At 31.8% G+C, this 26496-nt stretch overlaps 1 protein-coding gene across 1 annotated transcript; it reads right to left on the reverse strand.

Annotated features, from left to right (window-relative positions):
• Window positions 1-19705: 19705 nt before the first annotated feature.
• On the reverse strand, window positions 19706-22218 carry LOC139486445 (uncharacterized). The gene is made up of 2 exons (XM_071271323.1): window positions 22135-22218; window positions 19706-21671 (listed from the first exon to the last, which is right to left on the reverse strand). Exons 1-2 carry the CDS (start codon window positions 22139-22141, stop codon window positions 19795-19797), a joined length of 1884 nt encoding a protein of 627 aa, XP_071127424.1. The 5' UTR covers window positions 22142-22218; the 3' UTR covers window positions 19706-19794.
• Window positions 22219-26496: the final 4278 nt, after the last annotated feature.

A 26496-nucleotide genomic window follows, 5' to 3' on the forward strand; every position in this document is an offset into this window, starting at 1 on the left:
TTCTGAGTCAATAGCTATCACGTCTTTCAGAAGAATTTTTATCAGAGAAAAACAGATCAGCTGTGAATGTGTAAAGGTACTTATAAGAAGTTTTTTCACCAACGGAAAACTATATTCGCCATTCTAAATCTTCATTGATAGACCCTTTAACACCAATTGGTACGAAAAGGGTGCCATGTTGAACAATAGAAGCTGTAGCATGTTCTCCCGTCCATCCTTGTTTGATCGTGTTATCCATTGTATTGCTAGTGTTATCCATGATTTATAGTGTAAGAACATAGCAAAGTCAAAATCACCGTCCTCATTTGAAAAACACGGTCCATGAATTATAGGCATTTCCTTCGAACGACGCAGATGTTTTAATTGCATTGTTTGAAAGGAAGCCATCAAGTCCTTTCTCTTCGAAGATGAAAGATTTGCCCTTACGATTACTGTACAATAGACGTAACAGAGTGAAGCCTCGCTGAGTATCATCTGTTGCCATTGCAAAACAAATTTTATCAGGATTGCAGGCTGATTTTGAGTCTTCATATACTTCTATCAATTTGAGTGTTATCATACTATCTATGTCTACCTTTCGTACCTAGTCCCTCACCAAAGCTTCCACTGGTGGTCACTGCTGCATTATTGTCGTTTGATAAATTGTCTCTAATAGTACATGTTCATCATTCTGATTGTTTTTACGTACTCGTCTGTTCCAACAATACATAAACACAAATACCGATACAGAGCTATTGATACATTTTGTGTCGCAAATTCTGTAATATCGATAGGGATACAAACTTACATAAATACAACCTTTACAACAATGTACAATGTGGTTAATTGATAGCTAGTAAATATATAGAACAAGCAACCCCATTATATATATTAGAAAATTGGTACCGTTAATTTTATTACTACCACTGGGTCGATGCCTCTGCTGGTGGACTATTAGTCCCCGAGGGTATCACCAGCCCAGTAGCCAGTACTTCGGTACTGGCATGAACATACGGATTTTTTGTGTTATTAAAATTTGCTGTTACAAAATATTAGAAATTATTATAAATTAAAGAATGTATCTCCCTCATGCAAAGCTCTGATTCCTTTCACGGATTTGGCTATACTTTTGGGACCTTTTGGATTATAGCTCTTCATCTTTTATAAAAGCTTTGGATTTCAAATATTTTGGCCACGAGCATCACTGAAGAGACATGTATTGTCGAAATGCGCATCTGGTGCAAGAAAATTGGTACCGTTAATTTTATTACTACCACTGGGTCGATGCCTCTGCTGGTGGACTATTAGTCCCCGAGAGTATCACCAGCCCAGTAGCCAGTACTTCGGTACTGGCATGAACATACGGATTTTTTGTGTTATTAAAATTTGCTGTTACAAAATATTAGAAATTATTATAAATTAAGGAATGTATCTCCCTCATGCAAAGCTCTGATTCCTTTCACGGATTTGGCTATTTTTTTGGGACCTTTTGGATTATAGCTCTTCATCTTTTATAAAAGCTTTGGATTTCAAATATTTTGGCCACGAGCATCACTGAAGAGACATGTATTGTCTAAATGCGCATCTGGTGCAAGAAAATTGGTACCGTTAATTTTATTACTACCACTGGGTCGATGCCTCTGCTGGTGGACTCTTAGTCCCCGAGGGTATCACCAGCCCAGTAGCCAGTACTTCGGTACTGGCATGAACATACGGATTTTTTGTGTTATTAAAATTTGCTGTTACAAAATATTAGAAATTATTATATATTAAGGAATGTATCTCCCTCATGCAAAGCTCTGATTCCTTTCACGGATTTGGCTATACTTTTGGGACCTTTTGGATTATAGCTCTTCATCTTTTATAAAAGCTTTGGATTTCAAATATTTTGGCCACGAGCATCACTGAAGAGACATGTATTGTCGAAATGCGCATCTGGTTCAAGAAAATTGGTACCGTTAATTTTATTACTACCACTGGGTCGATGCCTCTGCTGGTGGACTATTGGTCCCCGAGGGTATCACCAGCCCAGTAGCCAGTACTTCAGTACTGGCATGAACATACGGATTTTTTGTGTTATTAAAATTTGCTGTTACAAAATATTAGAAATTATTATAAATTAAGGAATGTATCTCCCTCATGCAAAGCTCTGATTCCTTTCACGGATTTGGCTATACTTTTGGGACCTTATGGATTATAGCTCTTCATCTTTTATAAAAGCTTTGGATTTCAAATATTTTGGCCACGAGCATCACTGAAGAGACATGTATTGTCGAAATGCGCATCTGGTGCAAGAAAATAGGTACCGTTAATTTTATTACATGTATTAAAAGGCACGATATGATTTATTTTACTTTCGCTTTAATTAATGTTGCAATTAAAACATGTACAATATTTGCAACAGTAGTATACCGCTGTTCGAAAGTTATAAATCAGTTGAGAGAAAACAAATCCGGGTTACAAACTAAAACTGAGGTAAACACATCAACTATAACAGGAAAATAACGAAACAACAGAAACACTGAAGTGCAACAAAAAACCAAAACGACAATGCAACACACACAGAAACGAACTATAAGAAGACAACTGCCTTTTTCCTGACTTGGTACAGGACATTTAAATAAAAAAAATACTGGTTTGAACCTGGTTTTGTGGCTAGCAAAACCTCGCACGTTTATGGCAATGTTAAATATAGCATTAAAATGAACCATTGCATGACAGGAATACAGTACAAATAAATGCAAGAACATTCATGGCAGAGATTTGCGCTCATAAACAATACAGTATTTTATATTTCGACAACGAAACAACAGCAAACACTGAAGTGAACAAAAAGCAAACGACAATTCAACACACACAGAAACAAACTATACGATAACAATTGCCATTTTCCTGACTTTGTACAGGACATTGTTTAGAAAAAATGGTGGGTTGAACCTGGTTTTGCGGCTAACCAAACCTCCCGCTTTTATGGTATTGTTAAATATAACACTAAAATGATAACATTACAGCACAGGACTATAGTACAAATAAATGGAAGAACATTACGGACAGAGAAATACAAAAACAAACATTAAAACAGGACATTTCGACATGCTAATTTTTATCAAAGTTACCAGTACTACTTACCAATATTATCGATAAGTACGATTATTGAAAAGTTGAAAGAGCAGATGCTATATGTTCAGGACGATAATCTTAAATAATAACTGCAGTCGTTTACTAATTGATTTTTACCTTGTAGTTGCAAGACAAATATATAGTATAACGGGTATAGCATGCATAGTTTAAAATTCATTAAAAGCGGATTGTAACGGATATTGCGTACTCTTAACTTAATTCATTCCTGCTAGAATCGTTACATTTAGGTGTTGTTTTTTTTGTTGTCAATTTCAATATGAAATTGTTAATGGTAGCATTCGTTGAACGGTTTAAGCTTTGTTATAAACAGCAATAACCTGCCATTTCCGTGTAAGCTTTATTAACATGAATAAATTGAAGAAATTCTCATAAACGTTTACAGGTGCTGGGATAAAAAAATGCTCGAGTGTTGCAAAACACCATACAAAATAAATTTAGTGAAGAATAAATGTGAATGTTTGTAGAGGTGAAACATATTTGCAGTTATCTATATTACTGGCAATCAGGGATTTCAATTTCTGTAACCAAAAGGAGGCTTTTTTTTTGTTATATCTCAACAACGCTTTTAATAAGACTTTGTCATTGATAAGGATGCCTCTAAACTAATAAAAACTAGAACATAACATTAAAATAGATATAGGAAGATGTGGTATGAGTGCCAATGGGACAACTCTCCAGCCAAGTACAATTTATAAAATTATACCATTATAGGTCAAGGTACGGCCTTCAACACGGAGCTTTGGCTCACACCAAACAGCAAGCTATAAAGGGCCCCAAAAATTACTAGTGTTAAACCATTCAAATGGGAAAACCAACTATCTGATCTTTATAAAAACGAAAAACGAAAAACACTTATGAACCACATAAACAGACGACAATCAACATGACCAATGAACATCAGACTCCTGACTTAGGACAGGTGCAAACAATTTCAGCGGGATTACACGTTTTAATGGTACCAAACCTTCTCCCTTTTCTGAAACAGTAGTATAACATCACAATATAGAAAGACACACTATAAAATAGCAATTGGAATGTCTTAACTCAATCAAAAAACGTAGTGACACAAAATTACATAAAATGAACGAATAGATTTGATCTGTGATACAATGTAAATACATAGTTTATAAAAATAAGGGTTGATTAAAGTAAAAGTATAAAACCGCTGTGAAATGTTACATGATTTAAGGTTTTTTTTTCAATTTCATTATACAATTTGCAAAGGTAACGCCTGTGAAAAATGTATAAGCTTTTTAATTAAACAACAATTACCTGCCATTTTTTTTTATTTACCTGAATAGATTGACAATAAAAAATTACTTTCATTTTTACATAAAGTACAGGTAAAATTTAAAAAAAATGTCAACGTACTTATGTAGGAAAACATCATACAAAATAACTTAAATAAACAAAAATTATGAATGTTTTTAGAGAAACATATTTTTAATTATCTAAATTAATGTCAATCGGTGATTGTAAATTTTTTTTTTACCAAAAGGGGGACTTTATTGCAGTTACATCATAACAATGCTTTTGATAAGACTTTGTCATGGATAAGGATGCTTCGTAACTTTCAAAACTAATGAAAACATATCTATTGTGAGGAGAAAAGTTGTTTTTTTCTGAGCACGAACAAAAGATGGCCATGATTCAATTCAAATGCATCCTGTTAAGTTTTGCAACTAATTATGTGAGCGTTAAAAATTAGATGAATTTGCTATAACTCTGAAGTTTCTATAGTGCTTTCGTATATATGTGTGATATACACTTCTTACACTTATGGCGTATTAAATTATCTTCTCAAAATTTAACAAATACTATGATGATTCCGCTGCTGGTTGAAATTTCTTCCCTGAGGGTGTCATCGGCCTAATAATGAACACGATTGGTACGTTCATTTTCTGTAAAATAATTGTTATGAAATGGTGAAATATTCTAAAAACTAAGTTTATTTTTTCTAAAACCCAAATCATAGACTGCCTTCGCCGCATTTGGTACAACATTTAAGATTCGGTGTGTTATGCTTTTTAATTCTTATTTCATTTGACATTACAACAGTTTTGACTTATGTGTTACTGATGCGTATGAGGCAAACAAACCGGACGTAAAGCATACAAAAGTATAACCATGGTATATTTGATGGTATCGTGATTGTTTAGTATACGTAGTATATGGTCCTGGACAGGTACCATGCAGTTGTGCCACAACGAACAGAAACAAATACTCTGCAAGGTATTCTATTTACTTGTCATCATACATCGTAACGTGAAAAAAAATCTAGATTTATTTGATGAACGACAGTACTATTTAATGTATCATTATTTGTCGAAAGATATATTGTGCTGGTCATGCTTCGGAAATAAAAAAAAAATCGTTTTTATGAAATATGCGCTACATTTTAAGTCAACAGCTGTTTCAGACAGAATTTTCATCGACACATAAAATAGTTACTGTGTGTATATAAAGTTATAGATAAGAAAATTTTCGCCAACACAAAACGATAATCGCTTTCTGAATCTTCATTAGTTAAACCTCGGATGCCTATTAGTTCGAAAAGAGAGCCGTGTTGAACAATTAATTGTTTAAATTCCACTCCAGGCCATGATGTGTTCGATCATGTTATCTATGGCACTGCTGCTGTTATTTAATATTACTATTTAAGGTGATAAAATCCTGTCTTTTGTGGCAATCGCGGTACATGAACAATCGACCATATATCGTTAATGAATTTGTGTTTATGTAAATTGTTTAGAAAATAGATATCGTTCCCTCTTTATCAAAGATACTAGAACACACCCGCGAAATCGCGGGCATTCAGAGCGTAAGTTAAAGTATGTAAAGTGTTGTTGGAAGAATTTTGTAAAATACAGAATGACTGGAGAATTTCAGCAAAAGTATCATAAGTCATAGGTTATTGGGGACAGGAAAATGTTTGTTTACCCTCCACCTTTATTTCCAAAGTTCCCAATTTTTGGTTTTCTATCAATTTTAATATGAACAGACATTTGGTATGTTATGAACATTTATTAAAGTAAGGAGCCTGTAATTCAGTGGTTGTCGTTTGTTTATGTGTTACATATTTGTTTTTCGTTCATTTTTTGTACATAAATAAGGCCGCTAGTTTTCTCGTTTGCATTGTTTTACATTGTCATTTCGGGCCTTTTGAAGCTGAGTATGCGGTATGGGCTTTGCTCTTTGTTGAATGCCGTACGGTGATCTATAGTTGTTAATATCTGTGTCATTTTGGTTTCCTGTGGAGAGTTGTCTTAACATGGCAATCATACCACGTCTTCTTTTTTTTATGTAATCAATGAATTTTGTAAAAGATTTAATGACTGGAGAATTTCAGAAAAAGTTTCAAAAGTTCACATGAATAATTTTAGCACTTATCTGTATATTATGAACATTCATTACAATATAAATAAAGAGTATTTACTTTCAATTCTAAGTTTACTAATCGATCCATGGTGATCATTGATATAGTATACAGACCCTCTCTATTTAATAAACTCTGTGACCATCGTGGATAGTAAACCTGAAAATGATAGCAGATAAAATTCTGAAAATACACTTTATTCGTAGTATGTATATATGTTCAAAGTATACAGAAAAACCCAAACCGGAAGTTAGTTGTTAATATCTGTGTCATTTTGGTCTCTTTTGGAGAGTTGTCTTAACATGGCAATCATACCACATCTTCTTTTTTTTTATGTAATCAATGAATTTTGTAAAAGATTTAATGACTGGAGAATTTCAGAAAAAGTTTCAAAAGTTCACATGAATAATTTTAGCGCTTATCTGTATATTATGAACATTCATTACTATATAAATAAAGCGTATTTACTTTCAATTCTAAGTTTACTAATCGATCCATGGTGATCATTGATATAGTATACAAACCCTCTCTATTTAATAAACTCTGTGATCACCGTGGATAGTAAACTTGAAAATGATAGCAGATAAAATTCTGAAAATACACTTTATTCGTAGTATATGTATGTTCAAAGTATACAGAAAAACCCAAACCGGAAGTCTAATCTGACTTAAAATTTCGTACAATGACGGGACAATATCCGGATGCCTTTTTTCTCGTTTTTCTCCTAAAATAACTCAATCTGAATAATCATATGAATGGATGACAAATACGACTATGCACTGTACCTATAGGACACAGAGGCGTGTTGATTAATTTATTCTGGAAAGAAGAGAAGCGACACCAAAAATGAGGTCTTCTCGTTTAATAGTATAGATTCCATCGATTTCTGTGCAGTAAACGTAATTAGGTGTACTTGGTAGTGTATCATATTTGTTCATTGCAAAATATGTTTTATCTTGATCGAAAGAAATGTCTGTGTCTTAATGTACCTCAAATCATTTCAATACAACCATATCATAAACATATGTAAATCACTACGTCTTATATTAAGTCCTTCTTCCACTTGTGATGATTGCTTGCTTATTTACTTGTATACAGCTAAAGAACAGATTACAAAACATTGTTGAATGATTTCATATATAGAGCTAAGGAATTAGAATACTGCAATACGTTTCTGATTGCAGTTGAGATGAAATAATGATAAACGATATTTATATATATGTGGATATTGGCTTTATGTACAACGGTGCCTAAGATTGAGTTAGCTTCAAAATCAGTGCGACAACAAATGATAATAAATTAAAAAAAAAAAAGAACCACTAACGACAATGATTCTGGGACATATTATAGGAAAATTGAATGATTAACTAATTTGAGTTTTACACTCTAAGGTTTGAATGCCACAAGGACGTTTAAAGATATGATACCTTCCTGCTGTTTTTCATATTTAAAAGAGACCAACGTAACATAAAATACGTACAAATTACTCGTTTACTATACATACGAAAGTAAATGAAATATCAAAATAAATAAAACTGTGCTTAAAATAGAAATAGTTTTGGTCTGTTGATATTTCATTTACTTTCAGTATGTAAAGTAAACAGATAGTTCGTTTCCTGTAAATTCAATTTTAGTACGCAACGAAATGTTTATACATATTTCTTGGACAACTTACTCACTACTCGTTAAACAACTATAGAGTTAAACAGTCTGCTTGTCATCAGATATACTGGTTTACAATTTAAAATTAAAACACGAGATAACTGACTTGTTTGTTTCAAGTTTCTGTGCTCTATAACAAAATGATGAAAGTTGAAACTAGAGGCGGCAGCGTTCATTTAAATTATAATAAATTTGAGTGAAAAAAAAACATTATAACAGTCATTAATCCTGTTGTGTTTCAAAACCATTTGTTATAGTGTTTCAGAGGAGAATTTGTTAGTGGCCAACGTAGAAACACGTATTTTGTCTTAAGAAGGGAAACATCCTACTTTGTAAAAAATCATTCTGATTCTAACAACAAATTTTTCGAAACTTACATTATCAAGATGCTTGTTTTCTTGATTGAAAATATATTTTTTTACGTTTGGAGAACGTGTTTTGTAACAAACTATCGGCATTCCCGTGGGAACAAACTGTGCCCTTCTTCTTGCCGACTTGTTTCTTTATTCAAATGAGGCTAACTTCATAAGGAACTTCTTAGAAAGAAAGAATGAAGTTAGTAGTATCCATTTACTTTACTTTCCGCTATGTAGATGATGTTCTCTCACTTAATAATACAAGTTAAGTCTGCCTTATATCTAAAAATTCACAATTTCGACATCTGAGTTTGAATGTCCCTCTGGTATCTTTCGCCCCTCTTTTGTAAATTAAGTTTACAAGAATATATTTCCCCGATGGACCATGGTTCGATACTGTGCTAGGATAATGTATACATGTAGATATCCTTCTACACACCAGTCCCGACAATTTAAGTCATTAATATAGTATTAATGAATGGGTGTTTTTATAATGGCCCTGTTATATGTTCAAGGTCTGTAATAATGGTCGAGGAAGTCTGTAATGCCCCGAGGCAACGCCGAGGGCCATTATAGCCATCCGAGGCCATTATTACAGGACCATCTCCCTCATGCAAAGCTCTGATTCCTTTCACGGATTTGGCTATACTTTTTGGACAATTTGGATTATAACTCTTCATCTTTTATATAAGCTTTGGATTTCAAATATTTTGGCCACGAGCATCACTGAAGAGACATGTATTGTCGGAATGCGCATCTGGTGCAAGAAAATTGATACCGTTAATTTTATTATTAACCAACTGAACAAAAGTATATGTGTTGCTACCAACTTGATGTACTCTCTGACTCTTTTCATGACAGTTTAGAATGAAAAAAATAATTTGTACTTCACCATGATAAAGCTTTAAATATACCAAATATCCAAATAAAGTTGAAAGAAGTTATGTGTTGAAAAACAGGATGAACAGTGATCCCTTTATATGGTTCTTTATAACTCGTTAATGTTTGTTGCTGGTTACTAAATTAAACAAAATACAAAAAGGTATTATACTTTTTACAACTTCATTTTATTAACTTTATTAAAAACCCTAACTGGGCTTAATACAGACAAACTGGGCATTAATACAGGGCCATTACAGAAAAACAGGGCCATTACAGAAAAAAACAGGGCCATTACAGAAAAACAGGGCCATTACAGAAAAACAGGGCCATTACAGAAAAAAACAGGGCCATTACAGAAAAAAACAGGGCCATTACAGAAAAAAACAGGGCCATTACAGAAAAAAAACAGGGCCATTACAGAAAATATGTAATTTTTAATAAATAGTCATTTTTGGCAATAATGTACTTAGTTGGTTAATAAATGCAATTAAATGTCAGCTTGTGTTCAGAAAAGAAGATTGTCGTGTAATTATCCATATAATGTGAATGGAAACTATGTGCAACAATAGTCGGTATGTTTGACAACAGATCAATATTACGTTAGAAGTGTACATAGAGGGTCCCCGTATCAATACCTTCTGTTTATTGTATTGTATTGTAAATTCAGGAAAGAAGACTACGGGGCCAGATTTTTCGTCCATTCTTAACCAAATTACTATGTTTGAAGAGAATTCATAGATCCTTACGTCATGCATGCCAAGTTTATCTTTAACACGTTAAGAAAGTATTTCGAGAATATTAACATTTTTCACAACAGAAGTAGGCTTCTATTATGAGTTGCAGCAGATACATTGCAATCGGAATTTTCTAACGACCATTTATTCAAATAGGAACACTTTTGTTAGAAAAGATTGTGTGGAAGTGTAGAGAGTCGAAACTTCAAAACTGTCAACCTCATTAAAAGGACCACCAAAAGCACGTAATGTATCTGAAACATCCAAATAATTTAGTACACCTCACACACTGGTAATTTCAATATTTTCGTCTGCTTTATTAAAGTTTGCAAAACACTAATTCAATTGTTATATTTAAATTGTATCCAACATTAGATTGGCCTTTTTTTAAATCAAGTATCGAGGGGGTATAAGTATAAAGCTAGTAAAATGCCCTTTAAAACAAATATGATAGCTTTTATATATCAATCGACTGAAAGACAAAGTGAATAATTCTAATCTTAACTGTGTATATCATATTTAGTTTTTGGTTGGTCAAAGGATATATTCAAACAGCTTGATCTTTGACATGGCGGCAATGGTTATAACTTAAAAACGCAAAACACGACGATTTTTACCTGTACATTTTTATAAAAGAGACTCGGTGAATCTGACTTCAAAAACTAGTGGCAGAAATTGGTTTATTCTATTATTGAAATATCAAGGGTACCTCTAACGTAGTGTTATTATCTTGAGGACACGAAAAGAAACTAACACTTAAGTTATAATAAAGATTATATTGTCTTCATGCCATCATTACATATAAAAGTATCACTTACAGACAACATAGGGACAACCTATATTCCTGATATATACATTGTATTCATTACTTTTTTACATGCAAATTAATTCATTAATTTACTACCCCTTTCTTCATAGAAAAACCAAATGACAAAAGATAAGCTACACATTAAATACATGTGTAGCACTGGAGGTAAAATTAGCCAACTACAATATGAGCAAACATATTTTAACATTAGAATAAAAACAAATTACATCTCAGTCAATCATTTAATGTTAAAGACATCATGATGATTGCAATCCATCTTTCAATCACGAATTCTTTGAAGCACTTTTCAAATCTAGATCTGGTTTGAATCTGATTAAACGCATAAATGCCCGCTTTGCAGATTATATGTTTCCTTTTAATTAAAATAAAAAAATATAACACACGTTATAAATGTCATGCGTCGAAAGCGATTTTATGGTCTTACCTTCTTCAGGAGCGCACAAAGCCGAATATTTGAAAGCCAAGGATGTAATAGTACCGAACACGTTGAAGAGCTATACACGAAAAAAGGGCTTAAAATAGCCAATTCCATCTAAGTTCAACTTGTCTTAAGGAATTGAAACCTTATTTTTTTATAATTTCAAAATCTATTAACGGACAATTTTAGAAAGTTTGTTATAAATCATGTAAGTACAGAGGTCATGATACCGTCGGGGACTGATAGTGTACTATCGTTTTGATGGATAATTGCACAGGAATCGAACCATCGGTTTGTATTGTTGATATGATCATGGCATAGAAGTGTAAGGTAATGAGCATAATTCACTGGTGGCATTTTGTAATGGTCTGTCGATCCTGCTTTGATTTTTAATTCATCTGGTACTAACGTAGAGCTTTTCTTAAACTCGAATTCATCTACTACCAATATTTTCCACAATTGAAAAATATTCATGTTCCGTAACACATTCAAATCGAATAGATCTTGCTGAATATGTGATCGTTTCATAAACGATTGCATTGTTTCCGATGAACATTTTGATAAAGCATACTGGATGATGTAAAAACGATGCTAACAACAGCCATCCAGAAACAGCATCATGATGCATATTCAGTAACAAAGTACTTACGCGGACTTTGTACTCCATATAAGCAGATTTATCACCGGATATATTCTTAGACGATATTTCGTGCGCTTTTGAACAACAACATCTTGATAAATAATACAAGTAGAGGTATTTTGAATTAGAACTCCGAATGTTCAAAAGCAGGTGTATTGTGTATTTCAATGTGATTGTGCGTCTGTGCATTAAACCTTCCGATACACCCACCATTGGTGAAAATAACAATTTTTTAAGAATGTCGATAGTTTGAGAATTTACATCTTTGAGTTTGCGTGATACTCGTGCATGGATATTAAAGAATTGGTTTGATAAAAAGATACAATGCCAACCATAACTGTTTAGAAAATGAAACTTATTTAAGAGCATTTTCTGTGCGTTTCCTTTGATCTTATTCTCAAATAAATTATTCTCAGGAATGAAGTAATGCGGACAAACTGAGTTTTCAACACAGTAAATAAGTCTCCTGAAGCATCTCATAAAATTACTTAAGAGATTTTCCGGTCTCCATATAGAAGGTGAAACTTCTTCAGATATCCAAAATAGAATTGTTTTCATAAAATATGAACAAAGCAAGTCTTGACATTCTGGGTCAATGGCTATTACGTCTTTCAGAAGAATTTTGATCAGAGCATAACAAAGTAATTGTGTATGTGTAAAAGTATAGATTAAAAACTTTTCGCTAACAGAAAACGATATTCGCCATTCTACAGTTTCATTTTTTGACCCTTTCACACCTATTGGTACAAACAGAGTACCGTGTTGAACAATCGAATCTTTAACGTCGTTATCTGGCCATGAATTATTTGATCGTGTTATCCATTGCATTGCTGGTGCTATCCATGATTTACAATGCAAACCCCTTGCAAGGTCATATAATCCTGTTTTATCTGACATACACGGTCCATGTTCAATCTGAAATATATCGTGTGGCTGTTTAAATGGAATGTTTGACATATAAAAATCCCCGGCTATTTCTTCAAAAAATTCAGAGGGAGTCCGATCCTTATTGTGACCTAGACGTAACCTAGTGAAACCGGGCTGTGTGTCTTCTGTTTTAATTGAAACATATACTTTATCAGGATTAGAAGTAACGTTTTTGTCTTTAAATTTTATAAACGGGAAAACTTGCATAACATCTAAGTCACTACCTTGCAACTCAATCCCCTCCCCAAAACTTCCACTTGTGACAAGTGCCGTATTTCTATAAATTACATTGTCTCTTATATTGTTCATCATTCTGATTGTTCTTACATGTTCCTCTGTTCCAACAATATTTTGACACATATAACGATACAAAGCAATCGATGTACTTTGTGTTGGTGATTCTGAAATATATTAATGTCAATAAAATAAACTTAGATAAGGATTGGAATACTAGTTCTCGTTAGAAATGTCCGTTTATCGTTAACCGTATTAGTTAAACTTTTAATTAAAGTGTGGTTAAATGAGAAATAGTTAATCATTCTACAGAAGCTAAGGTATTGGATTCTTTTCTTTTCTTTTCTTTTAGTTTTCTAGCTAAAAAAAATGATAAATCAGTGTAACCAATGACAAATACAATATCAAAATGCAATACCTGTGCTAGCTCCTGGGCATACATAAAGTTAAATAATAAAACGGTCATTGTCATTTTGTTTGACTTTTGTTTAATTGTTGCAAGTGCAATTATGTCGAAAGTAAATTTCGAAAACAAGCAAAAGAAGCATATATTACATTTTGAGGACGCTCGTTTGAGCATAAATGTCTTATCTTAGTTTCTGATTTGACTTATATGTCAATAATTAAAGACATATAACCTATGTAATCATCAACTTTATGCTAGAACAGACAAGTAATCAAACAAGCTCATGTTTATTTTGTTAATGCTATTTCTGGTAAACGGAGAACCAGTAATTTATGCAAGTCAACACACATGTTGTGATATTTTGATCTGAAACAGTAAAAGAGGGACGAAAGATACCAAAGGGACAGTCAAACTCATAAATCTATAACAAACTGACAACGCCATGGCTAAAAATGAAAAAGACAAAAAGAAAGACAATAGTACACATGATACAAAATAGAAAACAAAAGAATTAACAACACGAACCCACAGTAACTTTGATGTGAATAATGGATTGTAAAGTGATTTTCAGTCAGTTGTTAGACTTATAAAATGCATTACGGGAGTTCACTTCTCAGTTATTAAATAATTAACTTTTCAAAACTCTATTTTATATTGATAGGGGATTAATAAAGGAATCAAAAGAGCAAAATATATATATATAGGTCGATGTTCTTGTTTCCGAGATAACGGCCATTGAAATGTTGGTGGGCAAATATTCTCTCTTGACCTTTTATAGCTCTATCATTGACAAGTTTAAGTGCTCAAAAACAATTAAAAATAATTAAAATGTTATTGGTCTTTTACAGATGGCTTATCATTATACATGAAAAAGATTTTTTAAAAGAAAAATGGGGGCCAATGGGCAAATTGTTTTAAGGCATTCAAATGAATAAAACCAGAGGATTCCGAAAATCTGACAAAAATCACAAAACATGACAAGCGAACTTCCTTAAATGTAACACTGTAAACCAACTTACGTTGATTTGAACAGTTATATGTCATCGTTCGACCTTCAACAAAGAATAAATCATATTCCGTTTAGCCCGCTATAAAAGCTGGAAAAACGAAGAAAAAAAAATGAATCAATTTAATGATTAAAATAACCGCCTGACAAACAATACATAGCTCTTTATTTCCAGACTTATATCCGTCGTTCGACCTATTTCCCTGTCTTGAATATATATACATGTCAATCAAAAATCATTTGTTAGTTTTCCTTGTGCAGATCAATTGTAAAATCGGAAATTTCCATATAGTGAAGGTTCAGATTCCTAACGTTCAGTACTTATTTGTGCTTACAATAAACCAGCAATCACATTAACATTTCCTTCTAAGTCAGAAAACACGGGCATGGTTTTATTTAGCTTGACACTGAACACTGTATATAATGCCACAAGTTTTTTGTTTTCTGTTAAGTATTAAATTAATATTAAAATCCATTTTGTTACATCTTGTGATGAATTTATTTGGCAATCGTCAATAGCAGTCAGCAGGAATTAAGAACATCAGTTGTTATCCTGTTGGTCAAATGCGTTTTGTAAAATATACTTTTTCACTTTTTTTGTCTTTTGGAAAATGTTATTTGTGCTGTATTTAGACCCTTCTACGAAATTTGTATAACATGCACACGTATAAAAATTGCAGTTTTTATCCAACGCAATCATAGGTTTGAACGTAGTTTTCAGTTTAGACTTGTTTATATATATAACTTCCTTAACATGAAATACATCCGTTACAATAAAGTGTATGTAATATATAATGTCGCTTCAAACATCGATTTAATGTTTTTAGTTATTATGTATTTTTACTAATTAAACATTTTAAATTGTGATTGCTAGCTTATCAATACAAATTTGGATTAGTAGTCTATACATTTTAATGTAAAAGAATAGAAAATGAGAAGATTGTGTGTGATTGTCAATTTAAATAATGTGTACTCATTGTAACTGGATGCTAAAAATTCTACAACATACAAATTTCATCAATTCATTCCTTTTATAACAGAAAAAACAAACGTATTTTATTACCTAAGACCATGACAAGAAAGAAAAAGGATTATTATAAACGCAACATTGGATATGGAATAGGATCTATTTAATATGAAATGCATCATGTCTAAGGGCTCATTTATTTAAAGATGAGGAGAAAATTACAAAAAGGACATTGAAAATCCACACGTTAAAGAGTAGCTGAAAACGCAATGAGAAAAAAATGATTAACTGGAGTTCAACTAAGGTATACCGATAACGTTAAAGATGCATCATCACATGTGATGATATTGCCTCAACACTCTGACACAAAAGAAATTTTACATGTATTTCTCTTTCATAAAGCATAAGTTTAATATTTGAAATGCATCAACAGGAATATCCCATTCCTATAAAAATGAAATCGCCTCATAAGTCACATTGCAGGTTTCTTTATAATAAAATAATATGTTTCCTTAAAATATCAATAGAACTTTCTTTCACATTTTAAGCATTACTTCCATTGCATAGCATAACACAGAATTCCAAAAACATATATTAAAAAATATTTAGAAATGAGAATTGAATTTCAATAAATATAGATTCTACCACTGCATCAAGTGTAATACCATATTCATCCACTCGAGACAGTTAAATTTTCAAATTTAAAACACGAGGCTTGCCCGAGCGTTTTAAATATTTAAAATTTAACTGTCGAGAGTGGATAAATATCGTACTACACAAGATTTGGTGGTGGAATCTGTTTCTCTAATGATTTTCTAACATTATGCAGGCAAACTTATTCCTTCTTTTCGAATGATCTGCAAAAAAAAATGTGTTCTTTCTATGTGACGTCATCAGGCATGGTCGCCTTTTTCATGCCGTCACAATAGGATACTCAGAGAAAAGCAAACAATTTCGCTGTCATCATCGGATTTTAACCAATGAAGTACTGAGATCAAACGAACCACACGTTGATTAAATATTTGTTATACAATGGGTGCAGAAAGGGATAAATTGACGAAGAATTAGAGAAACATATTTATCAATCTTCATTTTTGCCGGTATGAAATAACGCAAATAAGATATGATTGCCGTTGAGACATTTATCCACCAAATTGCAAATAAAGTGGTTATAAGCAATTACAGACAATCATACGTTGTTTTTTTATCAACATTTATCTTTACATTTCATTGTTTATTACTGTTTCATTTATAAAAGTGAATATAACCCCTATGATAAAACTTTTTCAATTTTGATTTTATTGTATTTCATAGGTACACCGATTTATATTGAAATACACTATCTACATTTAAAAAAGATTCAAAACAAATTAATCTTCTTTTAAACATGTTAAAAACAACGAAAAAGTTAATTCTCCATAGTGAATAATTTAATGACACAAATTAATTTAATCTTACCCTCCATGTTGTTTCACCATTTATTACCTCGACAGTTTACGAAGCATTCTTGTTCTCTGTAGATCATTTGTATTTATATAGAACAACGTTGAGGTCCAAGAGTTAGTCTTAGGGTTTTCGAAAATTAAATATAATCTAAATCTACGCTTTTCCTATGAATTGCTTTAAATTTCGTTAAATTAAAATTGGACAACAGGTACATGATCTATTTCACTTTATAATTGAACATTAAAGATTAACTTTTAAGCATAATTTGAAAATTGAATGGGAAAAGATCCCTTTGTTTTTGTCTAAATTTAGAGTTTCACAATGGTTTAACTTTAGAAAATTTCAATCCTGGTATCTATGATGAGTTATTAACAAAGTTTGCTTGTTTTTCCAAGTTCTTGTTTCCATTGATGTTTTATAATTTGAGTATTATAGGGTCTGGAAACTTCCGTCTTTGTTGTAGAATTAACAGGAAAACGAAATATCAGGAAATTCTGCAAGTATTTGTTGTCTGGTGACGTATCATAAATTTTATGACAATGATGACTCAGTTACCCAAATTTGGACAAGGTTCATTAAAGGCTATACATGGCCTTGAATTTCAATGTATCATAAAATTTCAAAATTACTATAATTTAGTTTTTAAATAGATCTTTTTAAAAACCTTACTTTAAAAAAAAAATTATGATATTACATTGGATCAGGACTAACTGGCAAAAGACTTTGATCGTAAAACACTACTTTAATTTCAAATTCATGACCCACATAATGTATTTACAGTATAATTTCACCCCTCTAGTAGGTAATTAAGGCATAAAACATGACGAAATAAAAATGAAATGGGTATAAAAAGAAAACTGTCAAGTAACACTCTGCCCACACTAGGGACTCTATTCGTGGACACCGAAAATGAGTGGACGATAACTGTGTTCCCGGACCGAGTGCAGACAATTTAAAGATCAGATATACACTTCTGAGGTACTTTTTTTTTAAATGAAACTTTTTTTCTTAACCTGATTTTTGGGTTTATTTGACTGTAAAAACAATAATGGTGCAGAACTTCACTTAAAAGAACTCAATTTTGATGATTTTCCAATTTTTCATCAATTTTTACCTATTTTTGGGCTATTATCATGACAAAAAATCACTTTTTAACAATTACAGTTCTTTGATTAAAGATAAACGGGAATAATCTGAATAACTTTAACTTTAACAAAAAGGTAGGTGATATTTTTTGTACGTTTTATACAACGTTTTTGCTTTTTTGTCATGCTGTATCTTTTTTTCAATTTGATTATTTTTCTCCTTTTGTAGAACATGAGTAAAGTATTTCAACTTCTTTAAATAAATGTTTGAACATATATAAATATAAGAAATTTGAAAAGAAAAACCTCACATTGGATGGACATGTTTCTAGAAAAATTATTTCTTGTATCTTTCAACCATTTTCTCAACATTTTGGCTGGTAAGACTGATCTGATTGGTATTACAATTTTACGATTCTGTTACTCAATCACCCAAAAATATAAACAATTGGAAAAAAATTGCTTCAACAGAAAATTACAGTGTTAAATCTTCTGTCTTTTATAGGAAAGAGATACATCAACGATGAAAAGCTTTTATCAATTAAAACATGGAAAGAGCAAAGCAAGAGGGACAATTCTTTAGTTAGAAAAGAGAACATACAGCAATTATTAGAAAACACGATCAAAAATTGTCTTGAAAGTATTATATTCTGATAATAAAATCTGTTACATGTTTGTACAGAGGATTTAAAAACAAAACCCGTGTTCTACAATCTTTCAGGAAAATATCAATTTGATGTATGGTTTTGTCTTATAACATTGCGACGCAAATATTTAATACCGTAACTTTAATAAGTGTACAAACTATTTTCATATCACACTATAGCTTACCTGTATGATTTGCAGTCGTGCTCGTACTCGGATAATACGAATTCCCCCAAAAGTTGATAAGGAACTCATAAAGTATTGCTTAATAATTATAATTTCAATTATTCCAATATGGAAAACCACATAGAAATTTTTGTTATTAGAGGTGAATAAGGAGGTATATGAAAAGTCATCCAAAAAATTTGGTTATACAGGAATTCGATCAATTAATAATTATGAATTGTAATGTACTGTAATCATGTAGCAACATTCATTTCAGAAATAAATCATGTTAATGGTGCGTGAAGAAATTAAGACGTCTGCAGAAATAGTTTTAGAGACAAAATGACATGATATATTTTCAGAGGAAAACACAGCCATAATTGCAGCATAACAGGTTGAACTTTCTTCGAAAACATCTTTCATAGGCCAATGTATTAAGGTCATCGTGCAGCATTATTGATAAATTTGTTTTAAATGTTTTCTTGATCCCTCATTCAAATGATAATCAAGGATGTGACATCGTTGGAGGCATATACTTTAATGCCTAAGACAAATATATCAACTTATAGGCAATAAAAGGAACAGTGTAATACGTGACATAGACTTCACGTTTGTTTTCCATACACATGTATGTAACGGCACTATCATGTAGCGCCTTTCTTAAGAGACTCATAGATTGACAATTAACGAACCCTACACGGAATTGTATCTATTTGCAAAATTGAAAAGATAATCAACAACATGCATGTATAGTGTAAGCAATCATACTAGATATATGAAATAAAAAAAAATAAAAAAACAGCTATGTCAACTTTTGTAATTTAATAAAAATATATTATCAGATTCACATCAAACTTAGTATTGCCAACCGTAGAAAGTATTTTTTTTAATCTTTGTCAAAGTTTCCAAGATTGTACAAATGCCTGCTTGGCTGATTCAAAGTCTCCTGATATTTCAAAAGCTATACCAAGAATACAGTAAGCAAAAGCCTTATCTTCAGGATTTGCTATAAAGTACTCTCCATCCGTTGTCAATTTCAGATCTTCGAGCGAATCACGACATTTTCGAACATTGTTCAAATAAAAATGACATAGAAAACGCAGGAAATGAGCATACACTAGTGGTGGTATACTGCAAGGTTCAGATCCTAGCTTGAGTTTCAAATCATCTGGTAATACCGTAGAGTTTTCAGAAAAGAGCACACTATCTATTCGTAGCAATTTCCATAACTGAACAATATTCATTTTCCTTAAAGAATTCAAGATTAATAATTCATAATTAATATTTGATAGATACCTCAAATGTTGCATTTTTTCCGGTGTACATTTTGATGACGAATACTGTAGTATGTAGATAGCTGAATTGTATTGTTTTGTTTGATAAAAAAGAGTGGCTATTAATAACCAACCAGAGACAGCGTCATGATTTAAATTCAGTAATAAGGTACTTATGCAGTTTTTGTAATGCCTATACGACGCTTTATGACCGGATGATTCATTAGAAGGACAAAATTGGATACGCGTGTTGCAAAATTTTGAAATGTAATACCAGTAAATATATCGTATCCTGGAACTCTGAGACGACAATGCTTTGCGAATTTTCCTGTCCAATGAAGATTGACCAGTTGAAAAATCTGCCACATTAATCATTGAAAACAATAATTTATCAATTCCGTCGAAATATAACGAAGCTGGTTCTTTGAGTCTGTAAAAGAATTCTTCATGGAATGTTGAGAACTGGTCTGACAATAATATACACTGCCAATCATAGCTTTTAAGAAAATATAGTTTCTTTAAGAGTTTTTGCTGAGCTTGTCCTCTTATCTTGTTCTCAAAAAGATTATTTTCTGGAATGAAGTAATGCGGACATACTGAGTTTTCAGCACTGTAAATAAGTCTCCTGAAACATTTCATGAAATTAGATATTAAGTTTTCTGGTTTCCATATTTCAGGAGAAAATTCTTCAGAAATCCAAAATAATATTGTTTTCATAAAATATGAACAGAGTAAATCACTGCATTCTAAGTCAATAGATATTACGTCTTTTAAAAGAATTTTCATCAGAGCATAGCAAAGCAATTGCGAATGTGTGAAAGTATAGACTAAATATTTTTCTCCAATAGAAAACGATAATCGCCATTCTAAATCTTCATTTGTAGAATACTTTACACCTATCGGCACAAATAGAACACCGTGTTGAATAATTGACTTTTTAACATCGATACCGGGCCATGAGTTACTTGATCTTGTAATCCATTGCTTTGCGGGTGCTATCCACGATTTACTTTGACAGCATACTGCAAGGTCAAAAATTCCTTCCTTATCGGACAAACACGGCCCGTGAACAATAGAAAAATTTTTGGTTGATACCATCTGCTTAAACGCAGTATTAGAGAAGTAGAAATTACCTCCCCTTTCGTCACAAAGTTGAAAGATGTTATCATGAAAAGTGTGCAAAAGACGTAGTTGAGTGAAACCTGGTTGTGTGAAATCTGTTTCCATTGCGAAATACGATTTATTAGGATTCAAAAGAATGTTTGTGTCATCACAAACCTCAATTTCTTTCCATACTATCATTATATCTAAATCCCCTCCTCGCATCTCTAGACCCTCACCAAAACTACCACTGGTGATAGATGCTTGCCTTTTGCCGCTTGTTAAATCGTCTCTTACAGTGTTCATCATTCTGATTGTTTTTACGTACTCCTCTGATCCGACAATTTTCGGCAACATATACCGATACAGAGCTATTGATGCATGTTGTGTTTCTAAGTCTGAAACATAATTCAATGAGAAAATACGTAAAGGGATAAATGCAATTATGTCATTCTACATGTATAAGAAATCCTCATAGATATAACGTTTCTATTGTGGTTAACGAGTACATTTTTCAAGGAATTTTCACGAAAGGTGAAGATATTTGATCACTTAACCTACGTTTTAATGTTTCAAGTACATTTGTAATACAAATACGATTTAATCACACACTATTGGAGCAGTTGAAATATTTTCAGAACTGGAATTGGAAATTTTCTCTCAAGCCTTTAATTAATGCATGTCTGACTGTTGAAGTTATGACTATTAATAGATTTAACAGTTGTCTGTTCATTAGGAACCTGATTTTTATCTTGCTAGTTTTAGAACCATAATAGCTAGTTTTTAAGGAAATTGAAAATACGAAAAGATGTACAAGAAATAGATTGCAATTAAGTGTTTACTATAAAAGTTTGATTTTACCTGCCATTATGATGTAACCTGTTTAATTATTTACTGAGGAACGTCAACGGGAATGCCCATAATATTTACTTCCGTTTCTTTTTAAAGACTATGTACATATTTGTAAAAATATGTTTGTGTGGGAAAACCTCCTTTATTACATCCCTAATGAAGAATAGTTTTCAAATTGATAAAAGAATTGCATGCATATATAAAAGTAAAATGGCAAAAATATCATTCTCCAAGAAAAATTCAAAACGGAAAGTCCTTAAAAAACTGCAAAATCAAAAGCACATCAAAGGAATGTAGAAAATGATGAATTAACGATGGTTGTATTTCTACCGAAACCTTTTACTAGAATGAGAGTTTCATAAAGTTTCATTATATTGACAACAATGCTATGTTTTACTCAGCGTAAAGCAATGTCATGACATTGAGTACTAAAATAAAAGTAAATTTTTGTAATGTGAATTGACGTGAATAATAAGGGGACAGTAGAAAAATCAATAAAAAAAGAATTTGCGGAGAAATTTACTTCCTACCTCCGGTCTCGTTTGTCATGAGACTTTGGGTGAAATAAATATTTATCAGTCCAGTAAGATATAAGAAGGAACTCAATAACAATTTCATTTTTAATCATTTTATGATATGAAAAAAACGTTACCCGATGATAGCGTTTCTTTGTTTACATTGAATATGACATCATAACTAAAATAACATCACTAAAACTAAAACCCCAAACAACAGAACCAAAATCGTAAACGTTACGGTATTTCCGTTTCTTTGTTAACAGATTTTGAAGTTTAAACATGTTTGAAATTAAAAAAAAACACACACAAATTATACAGACTTCGTCCCCTTTCACAGGTAATGCCTGCCTCATATTAAGCTCAACCGTATTAAGATATCCTTTGTGATATTTTATGTAGGATTAAAACATTTTGTGTTACAAGTCAACCTGCATCCAAAAAAAATCTTCACCTTTAACACAATACATGTATGTATCTCTTTGACGCCTGTTGCAATGACAGATGTGACATTAGTATTTTTTTTCATTTATTTAGTAAATGTATGTACTTGGTTCTTACATTTTATTGTGTGTAAAAAAATTAAAACAACATAAATCTAAGGCATCCGTTTGTATTATTGCCCTACCCATTGTATATGTTAAGAACGCATTTGGTAATTGTATCATTTTATTTTATTTTTCATATTTCAATGTGTTTAAGAAAATTATACAGAACATTGCCTTTATATTGCAGTTGTTTGTACATATATCATGTATATAGATAAGCATTTTTAGTATGCATAAGTACATTCAATACGTTAAATATTTATGTAACATGACAAAACAAGAACAAATCAAGCACGATGAAGGGATTGATCATGCATGTCACTGAGATAGATTTGCATATGATTTGTTCTTTGAAGATAGATGTTACATTAATCTTTAATGATTTTATATTCTTAAATATATCAAATATCAAAGAACTCACAGCCAATATGGGTTTGTAAAGAGAATCGGTGTCTTCTTACTGATTATCATATACTGTTTTATTTTCGTTACAGTTCAGAAGTTAAGATGAGAATGATAAGTGTTGTAAATCTGTATAAAAAAAAATAATCTTAAACTAATAGATTAACATCAAATTACAATAATTCAACTGTCGTTGATTTGCATGTTTTATTCTGTTCAACCTGATATTCGCTGATATATAATTACATAGCAGAATAAAATATACACGCATGTGACTAAGATATAATTACCTTACGATTTGGTCTTTAAAGACATATGTTACATTAACCGTTTATAATTGATTATTCTTTAAGATATTAAATATCAATGACGTCACAGCCAATTTAGGTTGGTAAGGAGAATCGGTGTCTTTTCACTGATTAGCTGAACAGTTCTCCTGACAGCTTCTGACAGATTTGGTGAACGGTTTGAAGTTATCTCCACTGTAGATGTCTACTGAAGTCAATAATCAATGGCCTGATTCTATACCTTATAGGAAATTCATAGATAGAACGTTTTAAAAAGAGAGAGTCATTTTGCCACCACCACACACACACACACATTTCCTTTAGAATAGAAAAAATCTGAATAAAATGTATACTTTGTTGTATATTCATTTTCAATTTGTTTTGGGTAGCGCTTTTACATGCATACTTAGAACATTATAGCTAAATATGTTATGAGCACGAGCTAGACCTTCAAGCTGATTCTGTATAAATAATATTATAAAAGTCGAATTGGTGATAAAATCAGCCACCGAGTTTGTATTTCTCTTTTTAATCCAATGAGTTCCTTTTCATAAAACTACTATGGTTGAGAATCTGTCATTACTACGCAGCCTTTATGTATCTACTTAAACACGGTGCTACATCTTCATCATTATATTTTTGGCCGGACAAATAGCAAAATACCGTAAAAACGCAATTTGTCCTCTTTGCCGGAACAATAAGACATTTTTGATTATTTTACCGGCTAGCCGGACGAATAGCTACTGCCGTAAAAATATTCCTGGGGTTCGGAAAAGTAGACCATTTTTATGCCCAACCTACGATAGTAGAGGGGCATTACTTTTTCCGTCCGTACTTCTGTCCGTCTGGCCCTCTCCAGGTTAATGTTTTTGGTCAAGGTAGTTTTTGTAGAAGTTGAAGTCCAATCACTATAAAACTAATAATGGCATCATTTTGGCGTAGAACTATTAAAGCTCAGAGAAAACGGTCAAATATCCTTTTAATTACAAAAAACTAATCCTATCAAATTTAAATGGATTCAATATGTAAAAACTATAATATCTGATGTTACAGGTTTTAGTTATATATGGAACAATCAATACTTTGTAAAGTGTATTGATAGGTTTATAACAAGCCGTTTTGGAATCAAGTTATTCCCTATTTTTAATAAATCAAATTTTCTAATATCAAAAAATATTCATTTCTTGATATTAATAAATAGGTTTTATTTACTAAAACTAATATTAAAAATTCGATGCATAAATATCAAAATATAATATTTAATATTGAAAAATAGATCCAAATTAATATTAATATAAACAGGGAATAAATTCCACAACGGCCTGCAATATTGGTGAAAAGAGTATAGTAAAACAGCGATAAACAGATCAGTACTATCAGATAGGTTCTCATAGATATATTATGCATCCAGGAGGAATACTATTCTTTATTTAAACTTGAGTGTTGTTTGGAACCTTATTTCTAAGGACAGATGTTATATATATCTAAACATCGATGTTCGAAAGTTTGAAATTATCTATTGAGACGGAGAGATGGGCGATTTTGCATGGGAAAAAAAAATAATATGTACATTATATAATGAGGGAATATGGGATGAGTTTCATATTTTCTTTATCTGTAAAAATGCTGATGTTTCTGTTATTAGATCATCACATTATTACGAAGCAAGAACGATATTTCAAGGTGATGCACTGTTGATGATTGAAGATTCCTTATTTCCTCAATATAGTTTGGCATCACTACTGTCAGCAGCATTCCGGTGTGCTTCAAATGACTCAGAATCATTCCCATGGCATGCTCATTAATATGAGCAATTTTAATCAGCGCATCCATTTCTTGTGCACGTAACAACATGTGCAATCAGTACTCTTAAATCTTTAGATTTACTATATTTTTACATTTTTCTTGCATACGTTATTTCACCTGTAAAAAAATGCGCACAAATGTAGTAAAAAGGGAATGATTTTTTTTTGAGAGAAAAGGTGTTATAATGCGCGCAAATCATGTAATGCATATAGTGATGCCCGAATTTACAGCTTCTTTGTAGCTGCGGTCTTATCAGACATCATATTAATATCAATTACCCCAGACCATGTATTATGCTGGGTTTGTTTATCTTCATCCCCCGAATAACTGGTCACATTCATATCACGTTAGTTAAATAAATATATATTATTTTCAGCATTTATTTTATAGTACCGTTATAAATGTGAACAAATGATTTCTAATAAATATTGATATAGAAAGAGAACATTAGAATTTATGTGAAAGTTTGATATCAGAAGTTGATATGGAAAAAGAAATATATTAAAATATTTATAATCATACTTTAATTTATTCTATGTCAACTGCAAAGGGATTAAGTTTCATTGCAAATTGAATTCTAATTGTTTTGCACAGTAGCAAATATTACACACTTTTAAAAAGAGAATGACATACGTTCAGATATTGTCAAGCATTAATGGGCAGGCTGGAAAAGAAGAAATTGATAAACACACTGTACTGTTATGGGGGAGAAAGGGGGATAGTCATTTGGGGTGTAATTAATATTTTTCGTTTATCTTTTTATAAAATTGATTTTGACAAGAGCGTGTGCGACGTTGAAATGACACCAAAAGC

The sequence above is a fragment of the Mytilus edulis genome, chromosome 8 (genome assembly GCF_963676685.1).
Source record: "Mytilus edulis chromosome 8, xbMytEdul2.2, whole genome shotgun sequence".
In the NCBI taxonomy this organism is placed as follows: Eukaryota; Metazoa; Mollusca; class Bivalvia; order Mytilida; family Mytilidae; genus Mytilus; species Mytilus edulis.